This window comes from Emys orbicularis, chromosome 3 (genome assembly GCF_028017835.1).
Source record: "Emys orbicularis isolate rEmyOrb1 chromosome 3, rEmyOrb1.hap1, whole genome shotgun sequence".
Classification (NCBI taxonomy): Eukaryota; Metazoa; Chordata; order Testudines; family Emydidae; genus Emys; species Emys orbicularis.
The window spans coordinates 48,196,442-48,216,063 of NC_088685.1; the positions used below are offsets into that span (position 1 = coordinate 48,196,442).

The window sequence follows — 19,622 nt, forward strand, 5'->3', positions numbered from 1 at the left end:
GGGAGAAGGGACATGCCGGGAGAGGGGGTGGGACCCAGGGGAAAGGCTGGACGGGGAGGAAGGGGCGCCCCCAGGGAGAGAGGGTGGAAAGCGGCGGCACTGACGGGCGGGCTCAACAAGCCGTGAGGGCAGGGACCAGCAAGCCGGGCTCCGCGCGGCGCGGGCTGCAGGGCTGAGCCCGGCCCCGGGGAGAGGCGCTGCTCAGAGCTCCGCCCCGCCAGCAAGCGAGGAGGGACAGGCCCGGCCGGGCTGTGGCGCTCAGGGCGCTGCTATAAGAGGCGCCGCCGGGGGGCAGGTGCGGCCCGCCGAGAGCTCGGAGCTGCGCGGGCGCGTGGCGGCTGGGCCGGGTGCCTGGGCGCTGCAGGGCTTTGCTATGGCAGAGGCTGCGAGCGTGGTGCCGAGGGTCTTGTATCTGAAAGAGCGGCTCGGCCAGACTCAGGATCCCCAAAAGGTACCGCCTCGCTCCCACGCCCCAGGCCACCCCGCACCTGCCTAGGAGAGGAGGCTGGAGTCAGCGCCCTGCGGGGGGTGCTGGGGCGGGGCCTGTTTCTGGCTGACTGCCCCGGTGACCCCCGCACACAAGCTGCGGGATCCCTCTGGCAGGTCCCCCTGCAAGGCGAGTTTGTGGTTTCACTGACTTTATTGCCTTCAGCTGATGACCCCTGAAGCTTCTGCTTCATCCTGAGAGCACCTAGATCAGTGGCTCTCAAACTTTTGTACTGGTGACCCCTTTCACATAGCAAGCCTCTGAGCGCGACCCCCCCTTTATAAATTAAAGACACTTTTAAATATAATTAACACCATTATAAATGCAGGAGGCAAAGCAAGGTTTCGGGTGAAGGCTGACAGCTCGTGACCCCCCATGTAATAACCTCACGACCACCTGAGGGGTCCTAACCCCCAGTTTGAGAAACCCTGACCTAGATCCATTTATCCCCCTTGGCACTTGTTAGGCCTGAAACTTCCCCTGCTTTAGTTTTGCACAGCCTAGTGCTGAATGGCCTGCGTGGTCCAAACAGAGTTATTTTTCAAAGCTCCTGAACAAGAAATTAAAAAGCCATTTTGACAGAAAAGGAGAGCTGTCCTGCTGCAGTCCTGTGGCAATGAGTGGATGCCTACTGGAGAGACTCTAATGTCTGTTTGATATGCACAGCAAATTTAAGAGACAGAAGCCTATAAGGAGGTGTTACAAACAAGCTTAAAAAGCAATAGGAATAAAATCTTAAGCATTTAGTGTTTTATAATGTACTTTTGAAAGCAAAATATAAAGTCACTTATTTATATATAGTGAAATTTACTTTTAACTGATTTAATTTAACGTATCTAACTTTTACCTTTTAAATTATGTATTAAAGCTCATGTTGATGCAAAAATCAGTGTTTATTCCCATGCATCTTATATTTGCTTTATGTGTTTAATATCTCTAAGGGAAGCCATGATGATGGTATAACAATTATATTGAAATGACAGTTCCATCATTGCTGCCTTAGATGAGTAGCCCCGTTGAATTTAATGGGAGTATTCACATGTACAGTAGACCCTCAGTTACAAATACTTCTGGAACAGAGGTTGTTCATAACTCTGAAACGGTTGTAAAACGTTATGGTTCTTTCATAAGCTTACAACTGAACATTGACTTCATACAACTTTGAAACTTTACAATGCAGAAGAAAAATGCTGCTTTTAACTATCTTAATTTAAATGAAACAAGCACAGAAACAGTTTCCTTACCTTGTCAAATACTTTTTTAAACTTTCCCTTTATTTTTTTAGTGGCTTACATTTAACACAGTACTATTTTTCACCCCACCCCACTCCTGCTGCTGCCTGATTGCATACTTCTGGTTTCAAATGAGGTGTGTAGTTGACCGGTCAGTTCATAACTCTGAGGTTCTATTATATAATACTACTCTTGGTTAGAAATATTTGAAGAATCATTGCTTAAGCTAAATCCTGTCTCTCTCATTTGTTTTGATATTCCAGTGGTGCTGAGATTATGAGTGTTTTTAAGCTAATTTGTAGAAGCACATTCTCTAAATTTGGAAATAAAAGGGTTGACATGTCAGTACAAGATACTTTCTGAAATTTGAGTGCCTTCTGATGACTGAGGCGGGGAGGTCTTCTATAAGAACATGTCTGTAATGAGTTACTTCATAAACTAATCTTGAAAAGCTACCTAAGGTCAGTTGGCCTTTGTTGTCATTTTTCCTTGGTTATTTTGACCTGGAGTGGGGCAAGTCATGGTAATTTTATCCAGTTTATAAGAACATGCTTTTCTTTTTTTTTTTTTTTTATATCAGGAGACTCTCTAAAATAGCAGTGGTGGTGGTTTATGATGAGAATAAGGAATAGAAAGGTGAGGAGATCATTAGAACTTGTGATCTCGATATAACAGAGCAGCTAAAGCAAACTCATCCAAGTAACAGACAGTGTTGGTTATGTCTGAATGCTTCTTGGCACTCAGACTAGAAAGCTAAAACACATTGAGCTTCTGGGGTGCTACTTTGTATTTGATAGTGGTTCTAAGTGTGACAGATGAGCCTTTATGACTTTATTAATGCTATACAACAAAGAGAGGCTGGAACTGTCAGTGTAAGAAAGTTATCGCATATTCCAGTCACGCAGGAAGGACAAAGCTGCTCCCAAGCTTAAAAAGGAATCCAGTAACCAGTAGGATAGCAGGATTGCCCAGGAGCCATAAGAAGTACCCAGATGGGAAGTACCCAGAACCAAACCTCAAACACAGATCAGTCTGATCTGAAGGATCAGCATTTGACCACTAAAGCAAACTAAGATGAAACCAGACCTGAGCGAGAAGATTAGCAGGATTCCACTAGCTGCTGTTTATCCCTTTACCAGCCACAATATCTTGACAACTAATGGGCATCCAACTTCATGTTTAAAGGAAACTGAGGGTATGTCTATGCTTAAAACACTACAGCAGCAGAGCTGAATCTGTGCTGCTGTAGAGCTTCAGCGTAGACATTACCTACGCCAACAGGAGAGGTTCTCCCATTGCAATAGGTAATTCACCTCCCCGAGAGGCAGTAGATAGGTCAAGAATCAATGGAGGAATTCTCCTGTTCATCTAGCTCTGTCTACACCAAGGGTTAGGTCAGCCTAGTTACCTGTCTCAGGGGTGTGAATTTTGGATGCAAGTTCCCAGTGTAGACCAGCCCTAAGTATAACATTTCATCAGGCACCATTGTTGAAAGTTACAAGCCTGGGCTGAATGTAGTAAGGCGTTATTTGTCAAAGCTATTGTATGCAGAGACCAGCTATAATTTTTAAATAATAATTGGTGGAACTCATTTATGGTTACATTTTTCTGGGGTGTGTGTGTGTGTGTGTGTGTAATATGTATAAAGTCATAATCTTTATTTAGACACCTATGTCTTATCTTCACTTATATTTCAAGGGTATTTGCTATTTGTGCTGGCTATGAGAATCAAAGTAGCAGGTTGTTTTCCTGTGCTGAATGGTTTTTGTTGTTTCTGCAGGCCATATCCTCAGTGAGACCTGTGCAACTGTTGCTTGCAAATTATGCTCCCACTTTCAGCTCTTCAAACCCACTAACCATCACTGGCATTACACAGGTGTGACTTCAAGCCTTAGTTGCCCTGTGGAATGTTTATTATTGGTGATGGAAGATCAGAAGGGGGTAATCATGTTTTGACTTTCAGAGCCCTGGCTGAGTTTGCATGGCTGGCAATTTTAAAACTTGTGTCTATATAACTGGGGGTGAAGAGGGAACGTCACAACTTTGGCCAGGATCTACAAAGGGACTTAGGCATTGCATCACCTAGGGTATATCTACACTACCTGCCCAATCGGTGGGCAGTGATCGATCCAGCGGGGATCAATTATCGCGTCTAGTCTAGACATGCTAAATCGACCCCGGAGCCCTCTCCTGTCGACTCCTGTACTACAGCGCCGCGAGAGGCACAGGCAGAGTTGACGGGGGAGCGACAGCAGTAAACTCACTGTGGTGAAGACACCACGGTAAGTCGATCTAAGTATGTCGACTTCAGCTATGTTATTCACCTAGCTAAAGTTGCGTAACTTAGATCGATTTCCCCTCCCCACCCAGTGTAGACCAGGGCTTAGTGTCGCAAGATCTAACTCTTGGGCATCTAGAAAATCATTGGAACAACAATGTGATCCATAAAGCCCTGTTAAGTACCTGGGCTCCCTATACAATACATGGGGAGAGGCAGGTCCCTTAGAATGTGATCCACAAAAGCTATCATGCTAGGCAGAGAGCCGCCAAAGCTAGCCCATGGTGGGAGATGCTGACAAGAGGGGTGTTTCCTAAGCCCTGCCCCTCTCATGGAGTTAGACATCGAAATCCAGGCTGCCAGGAGGTGCCTGTCTGCTTGTAACCCACAACTGGGAAACCCCTCTCCTGGGGTCAGGCAACTTCGGTGCCTAAATAATTTCTTGTGAAAATGAGTAAGGTACCTGCCTCAAGCCACGCAAAATGGGGATTGGGAGAGGAGGAAGTGCTGCCCACATTACAACTTTTAGCCCAGTGGTTAGAGCACTGCCCCGGGATATAGGAGACCACAGGTTCAATTCCCCCCTCAACTTGAGCTAGAGGAAGAAGGTTTGAATGGCAGTCTCCCTCACCTCTCAGGAGAGTGCTCTAACCCAGTGGTTTTCAAACTTTTTTTTCTGGCGACCCAGTTGAAGAAAATTGTTGATGCCCGTGACCCAACAGAGCTGCGGATGAGGGGTTTGGGGTGTTGGAGGGGGTCAGGGCTCTGGGTTGGGGGTGCAGGCTCTGAGCTGGATGCAGGAGGGGGCTCCGGGTTTGGGGCAGGGGGTTGGGGGATGGGCTTACTTTGGGCGGTTCCTGGTCAGCGGCGCAGCGGGGGTGCTAAGGCAGGCTTCCTGCCTGTTCTGGCACAGCGGATGGCGCTGCGCCCCGGAAGCAGCCAGCAGCAGGTCTGGCTCCTAGGCAGAGGCACGCAAGTGGCTCTGTGTGGCTCTTGCCAGCAGGCACCGCCCCCACCACCCCGGGAGTGCGGAGCTGGTGCTCGGGGCAAGAGCAGTGCACAGAGCCCTGTGGCCCCCCCGCCTAGGAGCCGAACCTGCTGCTGGCCACTCTTGGGGTGCAGCGTGATGTCAGCAGGTAGGGACTAGCCTGCCTTAGCTGGGCAGCACCGCTGACAGGACTTTTAATGGCGCAGTCGGCAGCGCTGACCAGAGCTGCCACGATCCAGTGCCTTAAATTCCGTGACCCAGTACTAGGTCGCGACCCGCAGTTTGAAAACCACTGCTCTAACCACCTGGCTAAAATTTATAAGGTGATTGTCTCCACCCTCCCACCTCATCCTCCTGTTCTCAGGGCTGTCCTTACTCATACGCAAAAGTATGCAGCTGCGTAGGGCCCCAGGAAATTTGGGGCACCAAATTTCCTGGGGCCCTGCACAGCTGCGTGCTGCTCCAGCCCCTGTGCCCGCCCCTGCTCCACCCCAGCCCCGCCCCCACTCCCCTGAGCTCTGCAGCATGGCCGGGCCTGCACTCACTGGCGGCGGGAAGTACAGACCCAGACCCAGCTGTGCCGCAGGTGAGTGCTGGGGGGTGGTTCTCCTCTGTCCCCCAAGCCTGTCCCCCCCTCCGCGGAGGCCTGGGGCCTGCACCCCCCCCCCCCCCCGCAGGGAGTCTGCGTAGGGCCCCAGAATAGCTAGGGACGGCCTTGCCTGTTCTGGACAGATTTTGAATGGGACCCTATCTGATAGGGAGCTTCTAAGCACACCTATGGGATTGGGCCCCATGGGTGAACTAGGAAGGGGAAGGCCCATCTTCTCCTAGTTTGTAGATTGTGCTGGGGGTTAGAAAGGAGATAGGCATCTGGACGCTTAGAGTGAAGCATCAGTGTACATGTCCAGAGATAGAAACTTAAGCACCTAGAAAACTTCTACTGGAAAAACTTAAGCAGGGAGTGAGTTTAGGCACCTACAGAGTTAGGCGGTGGCTGAACAAGGGTTTTGTGGATTACAGTGGTGACTGAAAACCAGATTTAGCTGTCTAATTCTAGGGGTTTAGTTGTCTAAGTACCTTTGTGGATCTGGGCCTTACTGTTTAAAGGATTTGCTGTCAAATTTAAAATTATTTTAAATTAGTAAATGTACAGTGTTCTGAGAGGTGTGTGCGCACGCATGCGTACATGTGAGAGAGATGTAGTCCTGACCAGTAATATATACTTGGTGCTTTAAAAGAGCTAATTTCCTGATATTGAAGTTGTTTTGTGTACATCTTTCCTCCCAGTCAATGTGAACGGTGTTTGGGAGTTTACTAATTGCGCCCAGAACAACAGTGCAGCAATCACAAAAGACTTTGTTGGTTTTAAAAACAAACTTCCTGGTTAGGAAAGGAAAACAGCAATGTAAAAAGGGGAAGCTGATCACAATGGCTATAAACTAGCAGTCATTAAATACAGTCAGTTGCTGAGGGAAGCTAAAGATATCAATAAAAATATGGCCAGTAGGATTAAAGACAATAAGAAGGAATTTTTAAAATATATGGCACAAAAGAAACTCTTGCAATGTTTTAGATCTGTTATTAGATAGGGATGGTAAAATTATTAATAATGATGCAGAAGGAAAGCAGATGAGTTCAACATATATTTCTGTTCTGTGTTTGGGAAGAAGCTGGAAGACTATCACAGCTCACAGTGATAATTAAATATTTTCTATTCTGGCAGAAGTTGCTAAAAGTAAACACTTTCATATCTGCAGGACTGAATAACTTGCATCCAGGAGTAATAAAAGAATTGGCCGAGGAGCTTTGTGAGCTATTGATTTAGCTGTTTAACCAAGCTAATGTTGTTGTGCCAGTTTTTAAAAGGGGTAAAATGATGATGACCCAAGCAAATATAGGCCAATCAGCTGGACATTTTTCGTCAGCAAAATAGTGGAATGGCTTGTGTGGGATGTAATCAGTAAAGAATTAAAGGATGGAAGCATAATTCTGGCAATCAAAATGTTTTTATGGAAAATGGATCTTGTCAAACTCAATTTTTTTCATGAGATTATAAATTTGGTGGCAAAGGCAACAGTGACATAGTATAATTAGACTTCTTTAAGGCATTTGATTGATTTATTACTACACAACACTCTGATAATTAATTAGCACTGTACAAAATCAATGCAGCACATATTCAATGGCTTAAAAACTGCCTGTTAAATCTTTAGAAGTAATTATAAATAGGGAATCCTCATTCAATGGGAGTGTTTTTAGTGGGGGTGCCAAGGATCTGTTCTTGGCCTGATGCTATTCAGAATTTGTTGATCTGGAAGATGATATAAAAACATTGCTGGTAGAAATTGCAGATAATCCAAACATTGGAAGGGGTAAATGATGACAGTACCGTTCTAGAGAGCGATCTGTAACCCATGGTAAGCTGGGCTCACTTGAACAACACACGTGTTAATTCAGCTAAATGCAAGGTTACATCTAGGAACCATGAGTGTAGGCCACACTTACAGTCCCCCTTGCCCCATTCTTTATTTTGGAAAGCAATTACTCAGAAAAAGATGTAGGGTTTATGGTGAATAGTCAGTTGATCGTGAGATGAAAATACAATGTGGTGGTTTACAGAGCAAATGCTGTCCTTGGCTGTGTAAGCAGTAGATATAGAGCTATGTTGGCACCACTGTGTATGGCATTGGTGAGATAATTACTATAATAGTGTCTAGTTCTGGGGGGCTACAGTTACAAAATGATGCTGACAGACTGGAAAGGATTCAGAAAAGAGCTGCAAGAATGATTTGATGTCTGGAAACCTATTTTAATGTGAGACTAAAGAAGCTCAAAGAAGATTAAGAGGTGACTTGATCACAGTCTGGAGGTACCTGCATGGGAAAAAGATTTCTGATAGTAGCGGGTTCTTTGATCTCTTAAGGAAAAGGCACCATGAAATCCAGTGGTTGAAAGCTGAAGCTAGACAAGTTCAGGCAAAAAGTAAGGCACAATTTTTTTTAGTAGAGGACACTAAGCAGTTGGAACAATTTACCTAGGAATGTGGTGGCTTGTCCATCACTTGAAGTCTTTAAATCAATGTCTTTCTAAAAGCGATGCTCTAGTTTAGCCAGAAGTTATGGGCTTGGTATAGGAATTCTAGGGCCTGTGTTATGCAGGAGATGAGATTAAATTATTATAATGGTCCCTTCTGTCTTTAAACTCTCTGGTAATTGTTGGTTAAAGTTATACATAATACAAGCAGACATATTTGAAGGGAAGGGTATAATGGCTATAGCCTATAAGGACACTAAAACATCTTGAGAAGAGTCTTAAGCTGCAGTTTTCAACTTCACCCTCACTGTAATGGCAACCATCACCTTGTCCTTACAGAGCTGTTTTGTTAATATTTGTTGCTTGTCAGGTGTCTTAATCTGAGGTGCAGGACAATTTTGAAGTTCATCTCAAACCCAAATGAAGAATTAATGCTTAATGCACAACAGTCTGAGTTTATTTAAAAACTAGCATCCTGTCCATTCTGAAAAATCCTATAAACTATCAAGGATCCACCATTGCTCATACCACCCCCAGATCAGAGTGAGGCACAACCTGTCCAGGGGTACCAGTCCCCAAGGAGCTCCCTCCCCATGTGGGCTGAGGGAGGGTAAAATGAGTAGTTTCTGATGTTGGAGCCAGCTCTAGGAGCTAGAGACTTCTTTTTCTGTGCAGGGCCATGGGCACCATCAGCCCTAGGGATAGATGAGAGGTAGAGTCAGGGCCTCCCTTGAACAGACTAGATTGGGGGACCCTGAAGCACTAGTCTCCATCCAGCCTCCTTGAGTCATGTGGGCTTACATAAGGGGAACGGAAAAAGCACCACCAGCTGGGGAGTAGACAAGCCCAGGAGCTAGGGAGAATTCAGTAGCCATACCATTCCAGTAAGAGATGCCCACCTCACTCCTGGACCATTACAGCACTTTGGATGCTGGTGTTGTCATCACTGTGCCTTCAGTTTAGACTCTGAACATTATTTTCTATTTGCTGGTTGGCTGTTTGCTCCCACCTCTTCTTCCCTACTGCCTCTCTTCTCTACACATCCAATGTCCTTTTCCCCTTCCTTTCTCACTGTTGCTCTCGCTAACACCTCCTCCTCCCGCTTTCCCCAGTTGTTGTTTCGCCGATTCTATAATTCATTTAAAAAACATGCCACAAAACCAGAAAGCAAATCATGGAACTAGCATGACTTTTGCCAACCATCATTCTGGCCATATATCTCAACCCTTTGTCCTTCCCTTTGTCTTCACTAGTTAAATTGTAAGATCTTAGTCCCTTCCCCTATCCCTTACTGTGTGATTGCTCTAGGAACTGTACAGTGAGACAGCCATCTTGGTTTGGTGCCTCTGGTGCTGCCATAATACAGATAATTACGGAATAGTCTATCTTCTATACAGCAATAAAAAAATAAAGTTTTCTTTACTGTCTATAGGTTTTTTTTAAAAAGAATTTCTGTAGATCCCTATTAATTTGTATGGGACTTTCCATAAGAATGTAGCTAATGCCACTTTGTAACGATAAAACCTTTAAGCTATTTTATAACAAAACAGTGACTAACAGGGACTAACATTGTTCTATAAAATAAAATATTTATGGGAAAAACTACATCAATTTTTGAGTACAGTCCAATGAGCGAAGTATAGTTAGAAGGGCCATAATTGCATTCTCATAGCTGTTAGAGCAAAGCAGAGAAACTAGGACCTTCAGATTTTATTTGAAGAGCTGCTAATAACTCTGAGATATTGGGCAAGTCACTTAATTTCTCTGCCTTAGTTTGCTTGACATAAAGAAATACCAAAGGAGTATTCTGGAACTAAATTCATGTTTGTGGAGAGCTCTGAGGCTGTCAGATGAAAAGTTTAAATGTATTTTTATTATGCCTTGTTGTATGCTCTAATTTTGACAAAGGCCATATGTTGACAGACATTGGATTATGGTTACTTAAGTAAAAATCAGATTTTAAGAAAAAGCTGAAATAAAAGCTGTCTGGCAAACTAGATAGTTTCTGAGCTATCATCTGAAGAAATTTGCTACAGTTTTGTTCAATAAGCTACGTTTTTTCTTTTTTGATCATACCTGTATGAAAGTTTGATGGCTCCTAAATGAGACGGGAACGGTTGCATCTGTGTGTTTTGCTGTCACTGTTCAGGCTTCTCACAATCCAATACAAGAGAGTGCAATCAGCCATTTTTTTTTTTTTTTTTTTTATTGCTATACTAGCTGCTGGCATTTACGTTGCCCATTTATAGTACAAAGTAAATGGAGCTGTCTGTCCTCTGGTATTCCCATACATAGTGACTGATCTCACTGCAGACTCAGCCGCCCCAGGCTTTCTAGCGAACAGGAGGTGCTTTCCATAAAAAGGATTGTCAGGGAATCTGATTTATTCTTTTGTTTTATATTTTTCTAATGCAATTGGTTGGTTCTTGTGTTGACTTCCTAAATGTATCATATATTTCAAGAAAGGAAAATTGATATTGCAGCCCTGGTATAGTAACTCTTTGGGATGAGAACTTTTAAATCTCCTATTAAAATATGAGAATTGCTTGCCATCTACATGCACTTGTGGTACATTGGTCTGCTGGTTTTGAAGTGGCGTGTCCAATAGATTTGATGTTGACGTTGCCTATAATACAACATGTTATGCATCCGAAGAAGTGGGTTGTAGCCCACGAAAGCTTATGCTCTAATAAATTTGTTAGTCTCTAAGGTGCCACAAGTACTCCTGTTATTTTTATAATACAACAAGTACTCCCTGAAATCTTACTGTAGATCCTTCGTGATAAGTTAATTCACAAAGCTGAATTACCTTTCAGAAGTCTATAAAAAGTTGAACTGTCTTTAAATTCTCTTCCTGTTCTGTTCTTAGTGATCAAAACATTTAATTAACTAATTTTACTATGACTCTAGGTTTGACTCTGAAGACCTTTCCTTTGCAAAGTCTGAGGAATAAATTCTAGTTTGTTTGGGTATCCAGTCATCCTATATGGCTAAATGTCTGAGCCTTCTTTTGACTTTTAACATAAATTAAAAAGAAATAGTGGTGCTCTGCAATTTATTTTTATATGCTGATTATAGAAACAATTTAAAAAAAAATATAGTTAACTTTTGGTTTCTAATAATTTTGACTGAAAACCTATGAACAAACACCTTACTTTGTACCCATTTGTGCGTCAGATTTTTCTGATGGGTTACTTAGGAAAGAGAGAACTAATCTAAGTTCAACTCTGTAACTGTGTGTGATCTGTTTCTACTAAGTGACTGGTAATCAGGCCAAGCACTGGGGACATGGTGTCGTCAGGAAAAATATCACTGTTACCTTTTGGGATGCAAACTACGTACACACTTACACAAATTAGAGTCCTTTATATATGACGCTGCTTCTGTTGGCTCCTGGAAGCCTTATTTTTAATTATTTAATTTAATTAAAACTTCAGATTAATTCTACAATTGCTGCAAAAGCACATACAGGAAATTTATAATCCTTTAAAGGGACACTAATCTTGAAATCAAGTTACTTTTTTTTTTTAAATGTAAAGTAACTTCAGCTACTGTGCCAGTCTGAGTCCCCCTACCAACTCCTGTGGTTTTGCAAGCGTACTTATTTGCTTTTTAAATGTTTTCCCCCTTTTTACTGTATAAAAGATCCATGCAAACTGGGAGACTGACAGTATACAGGAGACGCAGTGAAACTGACTATGCACAAAGTAAAATCTAAAGGGAAAAAAAACAGAATATTTTTTGCTAGTCTTTTGTGTATACTAATTTTGCTGGTACTTGTAACAAGAGTAGCTAAAAAGCCCATAAAATGTGATTTTTCAAGTTATCTGTGTCCCTTTAAATCTATTAGTCAAACAATTCCTGTACTTCTTCCACCTGGTACAACAGGGTTTGAGTAGCCACACTTCATTTAAAATTATAAATGTCAACTAATCTATAGTTCACGTAGAACTGTCTGCTACTGCCAACAGGTTCTGAACCTTACCTCATGATCTGTGCACATTCCTGGCAAAATCCTCTTGTACTCTGTTGCCTGTAGAGATGGGCATGACTAAAAGGATATCCAAAATTTGGGAGTATTTGAGCTGAGTTAAAAGCATAGATCTGAAGCTTCTGCTTAGAGTCCATCATTAATTCTTTCCTCATAGGTATAACATAGTACAAGGAAAAAGGCCTTTGGGAAAGGGAAGGGCAGGGAGGTTGTTTTTTAAAGTATGGTTATGGCAAAGTGACACTGAGACTGATACTTTTGTGTGTTGTATTATCTAATTGCTTAAAATAAGTTTTGTTCTTTTTGGAAGTCTAAACAAAGCGCTTTTTTTGCCAGGAAGAGAAGCTCAGTTTATTATCTGAAAATCAAGCTGCTTTTTTTGTTTGTTTTGTTTGTTTGTTTTCTGCTTTGCTTGCCAAACATGAAAAAATTTTGGATTTAGAACATGGCTGATGTCTTATGTGCATGTGAAACAGAATAACAGTGGTTCTCCCTCTTCCTAAAAAGAAACAGTACTGGCGAATAAAAACTTGGAGCCTTCTCCTACCTTTAAATCTGGCTGCATTCCCTTTGAATTAAATGGGAGTTTTGTACTCTTGTGCCCCCTGTCTAATTGAGGAAGGGTCAGTAATTTGTGTGTGGGGAGATCTAGTGGGAAACTTACTACTCTGGCATATGACACTCTGTATCAATGACTGGAGATCTCCAAGCCAGGTGTGGTGATGGAATATGCAAATAGTCTCTATTGTAGGATCTTGTTTGGCCTCCTTTCTACATGATGCCACTGATATTTACTGGACTTCTGTGTACATGTTCTAAATCGGAGGGCGCAGCTGAAATACCTCTATGGAGCTGTACAGCTAAACTTGTCCTTGGCTGGAAAGATTATTCAAGGGGCAACAAAATAGAGTTTGTAATCAATAGGCCAGAACTACTAACTCTCAGTCCAACAGAAGTTACTCAACCAAGATCAAATACGCCACTTGAAGATTGGAATGTCAGAAACACAAAACTAAGGAAGTAAGTGGAAGAGATATTTATTCTGAAATTCTCTTCCACATTCTCATATATACTTGGGAGCATAGGGTTGCTTTTATTTTTCCTGAGTTAGTATGTGCACTTCCAATGTAATAAACGCATTGAGATTGCCAAGTGTCAATTGAGAGGTTAGGATAGGAATTCTTCATCTTCAAGTGGCATCTGTTACAAGGAGAGGGTAAGAATAGTAGGATAAAATTCAATTAAATGATACTTGTATACTGACCTAATGTCTTCTTCCAGATTATAAAAGCACTTAAGGGACTTCAGGATTTGGATATTTCACTGGACATTCTAGTGGTAAGTGACAAATTGTGTGCTGAAAGCCTTCATCTATGAAGTTACCTGTGGCATCTTCAGTGTTTTGCAATCATAGAAGCCAGGAAAGTTGCTGCCCCTTGCAATCCTGAATCCTAATCCCAATTCATTTTTAATATAAAAAGTTATATGGGACCATGGAGTCTTTTCCCAAAAACTACCCAGAGGCACTTCGCCTCACCCAGCAAATATGGTAGCATGGCTGATAGTGACAATATTGGCCTTTTCTACTGAGCATCCAGAGAACAGAATCCCGTGCTGGTTAGGTTTTCCTCCAAGTGCAATGACCTTTGTGTAAATATGATGGAGTAGGTTTGTGCGCTCTCACAATTATATTTTATATTTACATGTGCTGGTGCTTTGATTCTGTACCTAAGATGAAACAAACATGACCAATTCATATTTTACACCAGTGATTACTCTTCCCTTCCTCCAAGGAACACAAAATCCCTTCTTTAATTGTGATTCTGCAGTTAGAACAAGCATCCTAGTAGTCATAGGTTAATGATGCTCTTGGTTCTGCTAGTATTTTATTTTTCACACCAGGCCACATCCTATCAGATTTTCTGCGATAAGCAGTGTCAGTATGTATATGGGAGACTTCCAAGGTATGCCTTTCCATTATAGGGCATAGTTTTGGTATTTAGGAGGTGGCATTTTTCTTTGCAGTCACTAGTGAACCAGTTCTCCATCTTGCTGTTAGGGAGTGCTGCATAGCAAGGTCCTAACCTCTTGTGGACTATGAAGATGCCCAGATATTTTTAACAAGAGGAAATGTATTCTCTTGGGTATCCTGGCCAATTTCCAAATCTCATAATGGCATCTTGCATGCCTAAATTCAGCTTTAGTTCTGTGTGGATATGGTCATACTTGAGTGTGCAGTGTTGCTGCACTTCAGTGCTGGATAAAGTAATCCCCTTCACATAGTGATTAGATATTTTAAAATCCGAAAGCACTGTGGGATACTTATTTAACTGAAGTTCTCTGTCATTGTTCGTAATAATGTGACAGGCCATTTGGGATCCTTTAAGTGAAGTGGAGAAAGAGGGTGATAGTTATAATTAAGTGAGCTACAAGGGTGATGTCGTGGTCGGAGTCTGCTATAGACCACCAGACCAGGGGGATGAGGTGGACGAGGCTTTCTTCCGGCAACTAACAGAAGTTGCTAGATCGCAGGCCCTGGTTTTCATGGGAGACTTTAATCATCCTGATATCTGCTGGGAGAGCAATACAGCGGTGCACAGACAATCCAGGAAGTTTTTGGAAAGTGTTTTCCTGGTGCAAGTGCTGGAGGAACCAACTAGGGGCAGAGCTTTTCTTGACCTGCTGCTCACAAACAGGGAAGAATTAGTAGGGGATGGGAACCTGGGAGGCAGTGACCATGAGATGGTCGAGTTCAGGATCCTGACACAAGGAAGAAAGGAGAGCAGCAGAATACGGACCTTGGACTTCAGAAAAGCAGACTTTGACTCCCTCAGGGAACAGATGGGCAGGATCCCCTGGGAGAATAACATGAAGGGCAAAGGGGTCCAGGAGAGCTGGCTGTATTTTAAAGAATCCTTATTGTGGTTGCAGGAACAAACCATCCCGATGTGTAGAAAGAATAGTAAATATGGCAGGCGACCAGCTTGGCTTAACAGTGAAATCCTTGCTGACCTTAAACGCAAAAAAGCAGCTTACAAGAAGTGGAAGATTGGACAAATGACCAGGGAGGAGTATAAAAATATTGCTCAGGCATGCAAGAGTGAAATCAGGAAGGCCAAATCGCACTTGGAATTGCAGCTAGCAAGAGATGTTAAGAGTAACAAGAAGGGTTTCTTCAGGTATGTTAGCAACAAGAAGAAGGTCAAGGAAAGTGTTGGGCCCCTTACTGAATGAGGGAGGCAACCTAGTGACCAAGGATGTGGAAAAAGCTAATGTACTCAATGCTTTTTTTGCCTCTGTCTTCACAAACAAGGTCAGCTCCCAGACTGCTGGACTGGGCAGCACAGTATGGGGAGGAGGTGACCAGCCCTCTGTGGAGAAAGAAGTGGTTCGGGACTATTTAGAAAAATTGGATGAGCACAAATGCATGGGGCCGGATGCGCTGCATCCGAGGGTGCTAAAGGAGTTGGCGGATGTGATTGCGGAGCCATTGGCCATCATCTTTGAAAACTCATGGTGATCGGGGGAGGTCCCGGATGACTGGAAAAAGGCTAATGTAGTGCCCATCTTTAAAAAAGGGAAGAAGGAGGATCCGGGGAACTACAGGCCAGTCAGCCTCACCTCAGTCCCTGGAAAAATCATGGAGCAGGTCCTCAAGGAATCAATTATGAAACACTTAGAGAAGAGGAAAGTGATCAGGAACAGTCAGCATTGATTCACCAAGAGGAAGTTGTGCCTGACTAACCTGATTGCCTTCTATGATGAGATAACTGGCTCTGTGGATGAGGGGAAAGCAGTGGATGTGTTATTCCTTGACTTTAGCAAAGCTTTTGACACGGTCTCCCACAGTATTCTTGCCCCCAAGTTAAAGAAGTATGGGCTGGATGAATGGACTGTAAGGTGGATCGAAAGCTGGCTAGATCGTCGGGCTCAACGGGTAGTGATCAATGGCTCCATGTCTAGTTGGCAGCCGGTTTCAAGCGGAGTGCCCCAAGGATCGGTCCTGGGGCTGGTTTTGTTTAATATCTTTATTAATGATCTGGAGGATGGTGTGGACTGCACTCTCAGCAAGTTTGCAGATGACACTAAACTGGGAGGTGTGGTAGATACACTGGAGGGTAGGGATCGGATACAGAGGGACCTAGACAAATTAGAGGATTGGGCCAAAAAAAAAACCTGAGGTTCAACAAGGACAAGTGCAGAGTCCTGCACTTAGGACGGAAGAATCCTATGCACTGCTACAGACTAGGGACCGAATGGCTAGGTAGCAGTTCTGCAGAAAAGGACCTAGGGGTCATAGTGGACGAGAAGCTGGATATGAGTCAACAGTGTGCTCTTGTTGCCAAGAAGGCTAACGGCATTTTAGGCTGTATAAGTAGGGGCATTGCCAGCAGATCGAGGAACGTGATCGTTCCCCTTTATTCGACATTGGTGAGGCCTCATCTGGAGTACTGTGTCCAGTTTTGGGCCCCACACTACAAGAAGGATATGGAAAAATTGGAGAGAGTCCAGCGGAGGGCAACAAAAATGATTAAGGGTCTGGAGCACATGACTTATGAGGAGAGGCTGAGGGAACTGGGATTGTTTAGTCTGCAGAAGAGAAGAATGAGGGGGGATTTGATAGCTGCTTTCAACTACCTGAAGGGGGGTTCCAAAGAGGATGGAGCTCGGCTGTTCTCAGTGGTGGCAGATGGCAGAACAAGGAGCAATGGTCTCAAGTTGCAGTGGGGGAGGTCTAGGTTGGATATTAGGATACACTATTTCACTAGGAGGGTGGTGAAGCACTGGAATGCGTTACCTAGGGAGGTGGTGGAATCTCCTTCCTTGGAGGGTTTGAAGGCCCGGCTTGACAAAGCCCTGGCTGGGATGATTTAGTTGGGAATTGGTCCTGCTTTGAGCAGGGGGTTGGACTAGATGACCTCCTGAGGTCCCTTCCAACCCTGATATTCTATGATTCTATATAATTTTATTGTACTGTTATCATTCTATCATGAGATGTTTCAAACATTAATCCTAGGAAATGCTAGAGCTTCTCTTGTATGAATTTCAAGCAAACTGGGAACCATCAGACATGTAGGAAGCATTGCTGAAAAGTATTGGATGATGTCACTGAAGCCCCTTCTGCATTAAGTGAAATTTTTTTTGAACAGCCACATGGACAGCTGGTTGAGCAGGAAAAGCACATGTATAACTCTTATTTGCAGATGTCACAGGAATATCTTATCACTTAGCTGGAGGTAACTTAATCACAGTTAAGAGGTAACTGTCAACTTAGTATAGGACTGACCATGGTTGCTGGAGGGGCCTCATTGAGATTGATCAATCAGGGCAAACTCCAAAGAATGGGGCAGCCAATCCCCCAAATTGGTGGTTTATTCTAATAATTAGATTCACCAAGCCAGCAACAAAACAGCTTCTACAACACCGTACTGGTTACCCAGAAGCCAAAATAAAGCTCCTCTAAAGCAATCCAGCCAAGGGCTCCCACCCAGACAGCCAAGTTGAATATGGTGAGGGTTACTGAAAATCTTATTCACCATATATAAAGTTCTACCAATCCAAAGAGATTGAACACCATTACCCACCAGGTCAATGAATATTTTGGATTTTACCTAAATATATGCGTGCAGTCAATTCCTATTAACTAATCTAAGTTTTTATTTAAAAAGAAAACAAACAATATGAATAAAGTTCTCAGGTCAGTTTCATAGCAGAGATGGTGAGCTGCTGAGTTGTAAAAAGTTCTTCCAGAATCAATTCCATAGATTATAGTCCGATAGACAGTCCATGTGCACAGTTTGTTTAAATTATTCTGTGAGAAATAACAGGGTAAACCAGAATGGAGCTGGAGACCTCAATCTTGTGACTTAAACTTCCCCTGATAAAGTTCAAGCAGATCTGAGATGAACAGGATCAGGTCCCCAAAGTTCTTGTCACAGCAGGCATTCCTTGGATGAAGGATAGGTAATGTACATTGTTGCTTTAAAGTCAATTCGTATTTCCTTTGTATACACAGGTAATTAGTTGTATTGATGAGCATAAGGCAATTAACCATTCAGAGATTCACAGGTAGTTTACTACAGATGTCAAAGAGAAATAAAGACAATATTACACCACACGTCATCTAATTGCTAATATTTCCTTTTGGTCTCTGAATCAATAAAATATAGTAACAGACAGGAAGAGAAGTGTATCATCTACCAGCTAATGAAATCACATTGTGAAGCTTCTAACAGATCTAGGTAAACACAGACAACTACCTTTAGTATTTACTTCTAATTCTCTGACAATACAGACTTGCATTTCAAAGGATTTAGTCTACTTACATGGCTTTGTAACGATCTACAAGAAATGGCCCTGCTTGCCATGTCAATACTTCCCTAATATGTTCTTAAAGGTTGATTTTTAGGTTACTCTAGCCTGCTGGCTGTTTACCCCTTTCCAGCTCAGTGTCACAAGGACCATTTTAGTGTTTGTGTACATCTTAAAGAGGGAGATATGTAACCAAATATAAATAGATATGCTCTCATGACGCAAATTCACCTGCAATGTTGTGTGGCCACAACCACAGGCTCTTCAGGACAAGGACAGTTTGTGTGGTGCCTAACACAGTGGTGTCCTGATCTATGGCTGGGGCCCCAAAGCACTACTGCAATATGAATAATCCTTGTACTGAGTCCCAGAAAATGAACTTCAACAGTCTAATTTTGAAGGGTCTGTCTACCTGGGCAAAAAGGTGTATTTTTTCCCCAATTGAAATAGCTCAGTCAAATTAGTTTAGTTCTAGTAAAACTTCACACATACCTTAATGCAGGTGTGTATATAGTTTGACTACAACACAGCCAGTTCAAATGAACTTAAAGGTGTTAAATTCTGTCTACATTAGCATTAATAAGAGGGTTTCAATCAAGCTAACCCAACCGAATTGAGAGAGATGCCTTTTGTGCTTATGTAGACAGGGCTGACAAAAATGTTCAAGCTGAGTGAACTGCCAGAAGTAGACAGCTAAATGATAAGAAGTAACTTAATTTCTCTGCTGAAGTTTTATGAAACTTCAATATAGAAAGATATTCACATTACACATAACCAGTATTTTGGGTTATAAATGCGTGGTTTTGCTTTGGCTCCCTTGGAATATTTGTTTCTGGTACAAAAATTATCTTTATGATCTGAGTGATCTGTCAAAAGCTTTTTCCAATTACCATCTTATTGTTGTGTGAATTTAATTACCATAGTTAGTAGAAAAAGTATATTCAGGATGTTAGTCATGTGTTTCTGTCCTCCTTGCACTGTCTTCAATAGGAAACTGGAGTAGGAAAAACAGTTAACAGTTTTAGGAAACATGCCACTGCTGGAAAAATAGCTAAGTCTCTGGTAAACCACTGGAAAAAACTTATTCCACCAGAAAATGAAAGGTAGGTCTGAGTCTAACTTTAATTTTGAGATAAATTGTTGTCCAATGTAATACTTTTATCATTTATTCAGACTGTTGGTTTTTTATACAATGAAATTAGCATAATAAGATAAGACCGATACGAGACGTCCAAAAAGTAGTAATAAGGTATCATTGTCTAAATTCTTCAGGGAAGTGGCAAGTACAGATCATGAAGGGA

General features: G+C 42.7%; 1 protein-coding gene across 1 annotated transcript in view; it reads left to right on the top strand.

Moving 5' to 3' along the window:
- The first annotated feature begins 373 nt into the window (after window positions 1-373).
- LOC135876858 (elongin-A-like) overlaps window positions 374-19,622 on the top strand; it is a 40,731-nt gene continuing 21,482 nt past the window's right edge. The window contains exons 1-3 of the mRNA XM_065402218.1: window positions 374-451; window positions 13,291-13,347; window positions 19,312-19,424. Of these exons, the coding sequence (XP_065258290.1) occupies window positions 374-451; window positions 13,291-13,347; window positions 19,312-19,424 (248 nt within the window). The remainder of the gene's footprint in view (window positions 452-13,290; window positions 13,348-19,311; window positions 19,425-19,622) is intronic.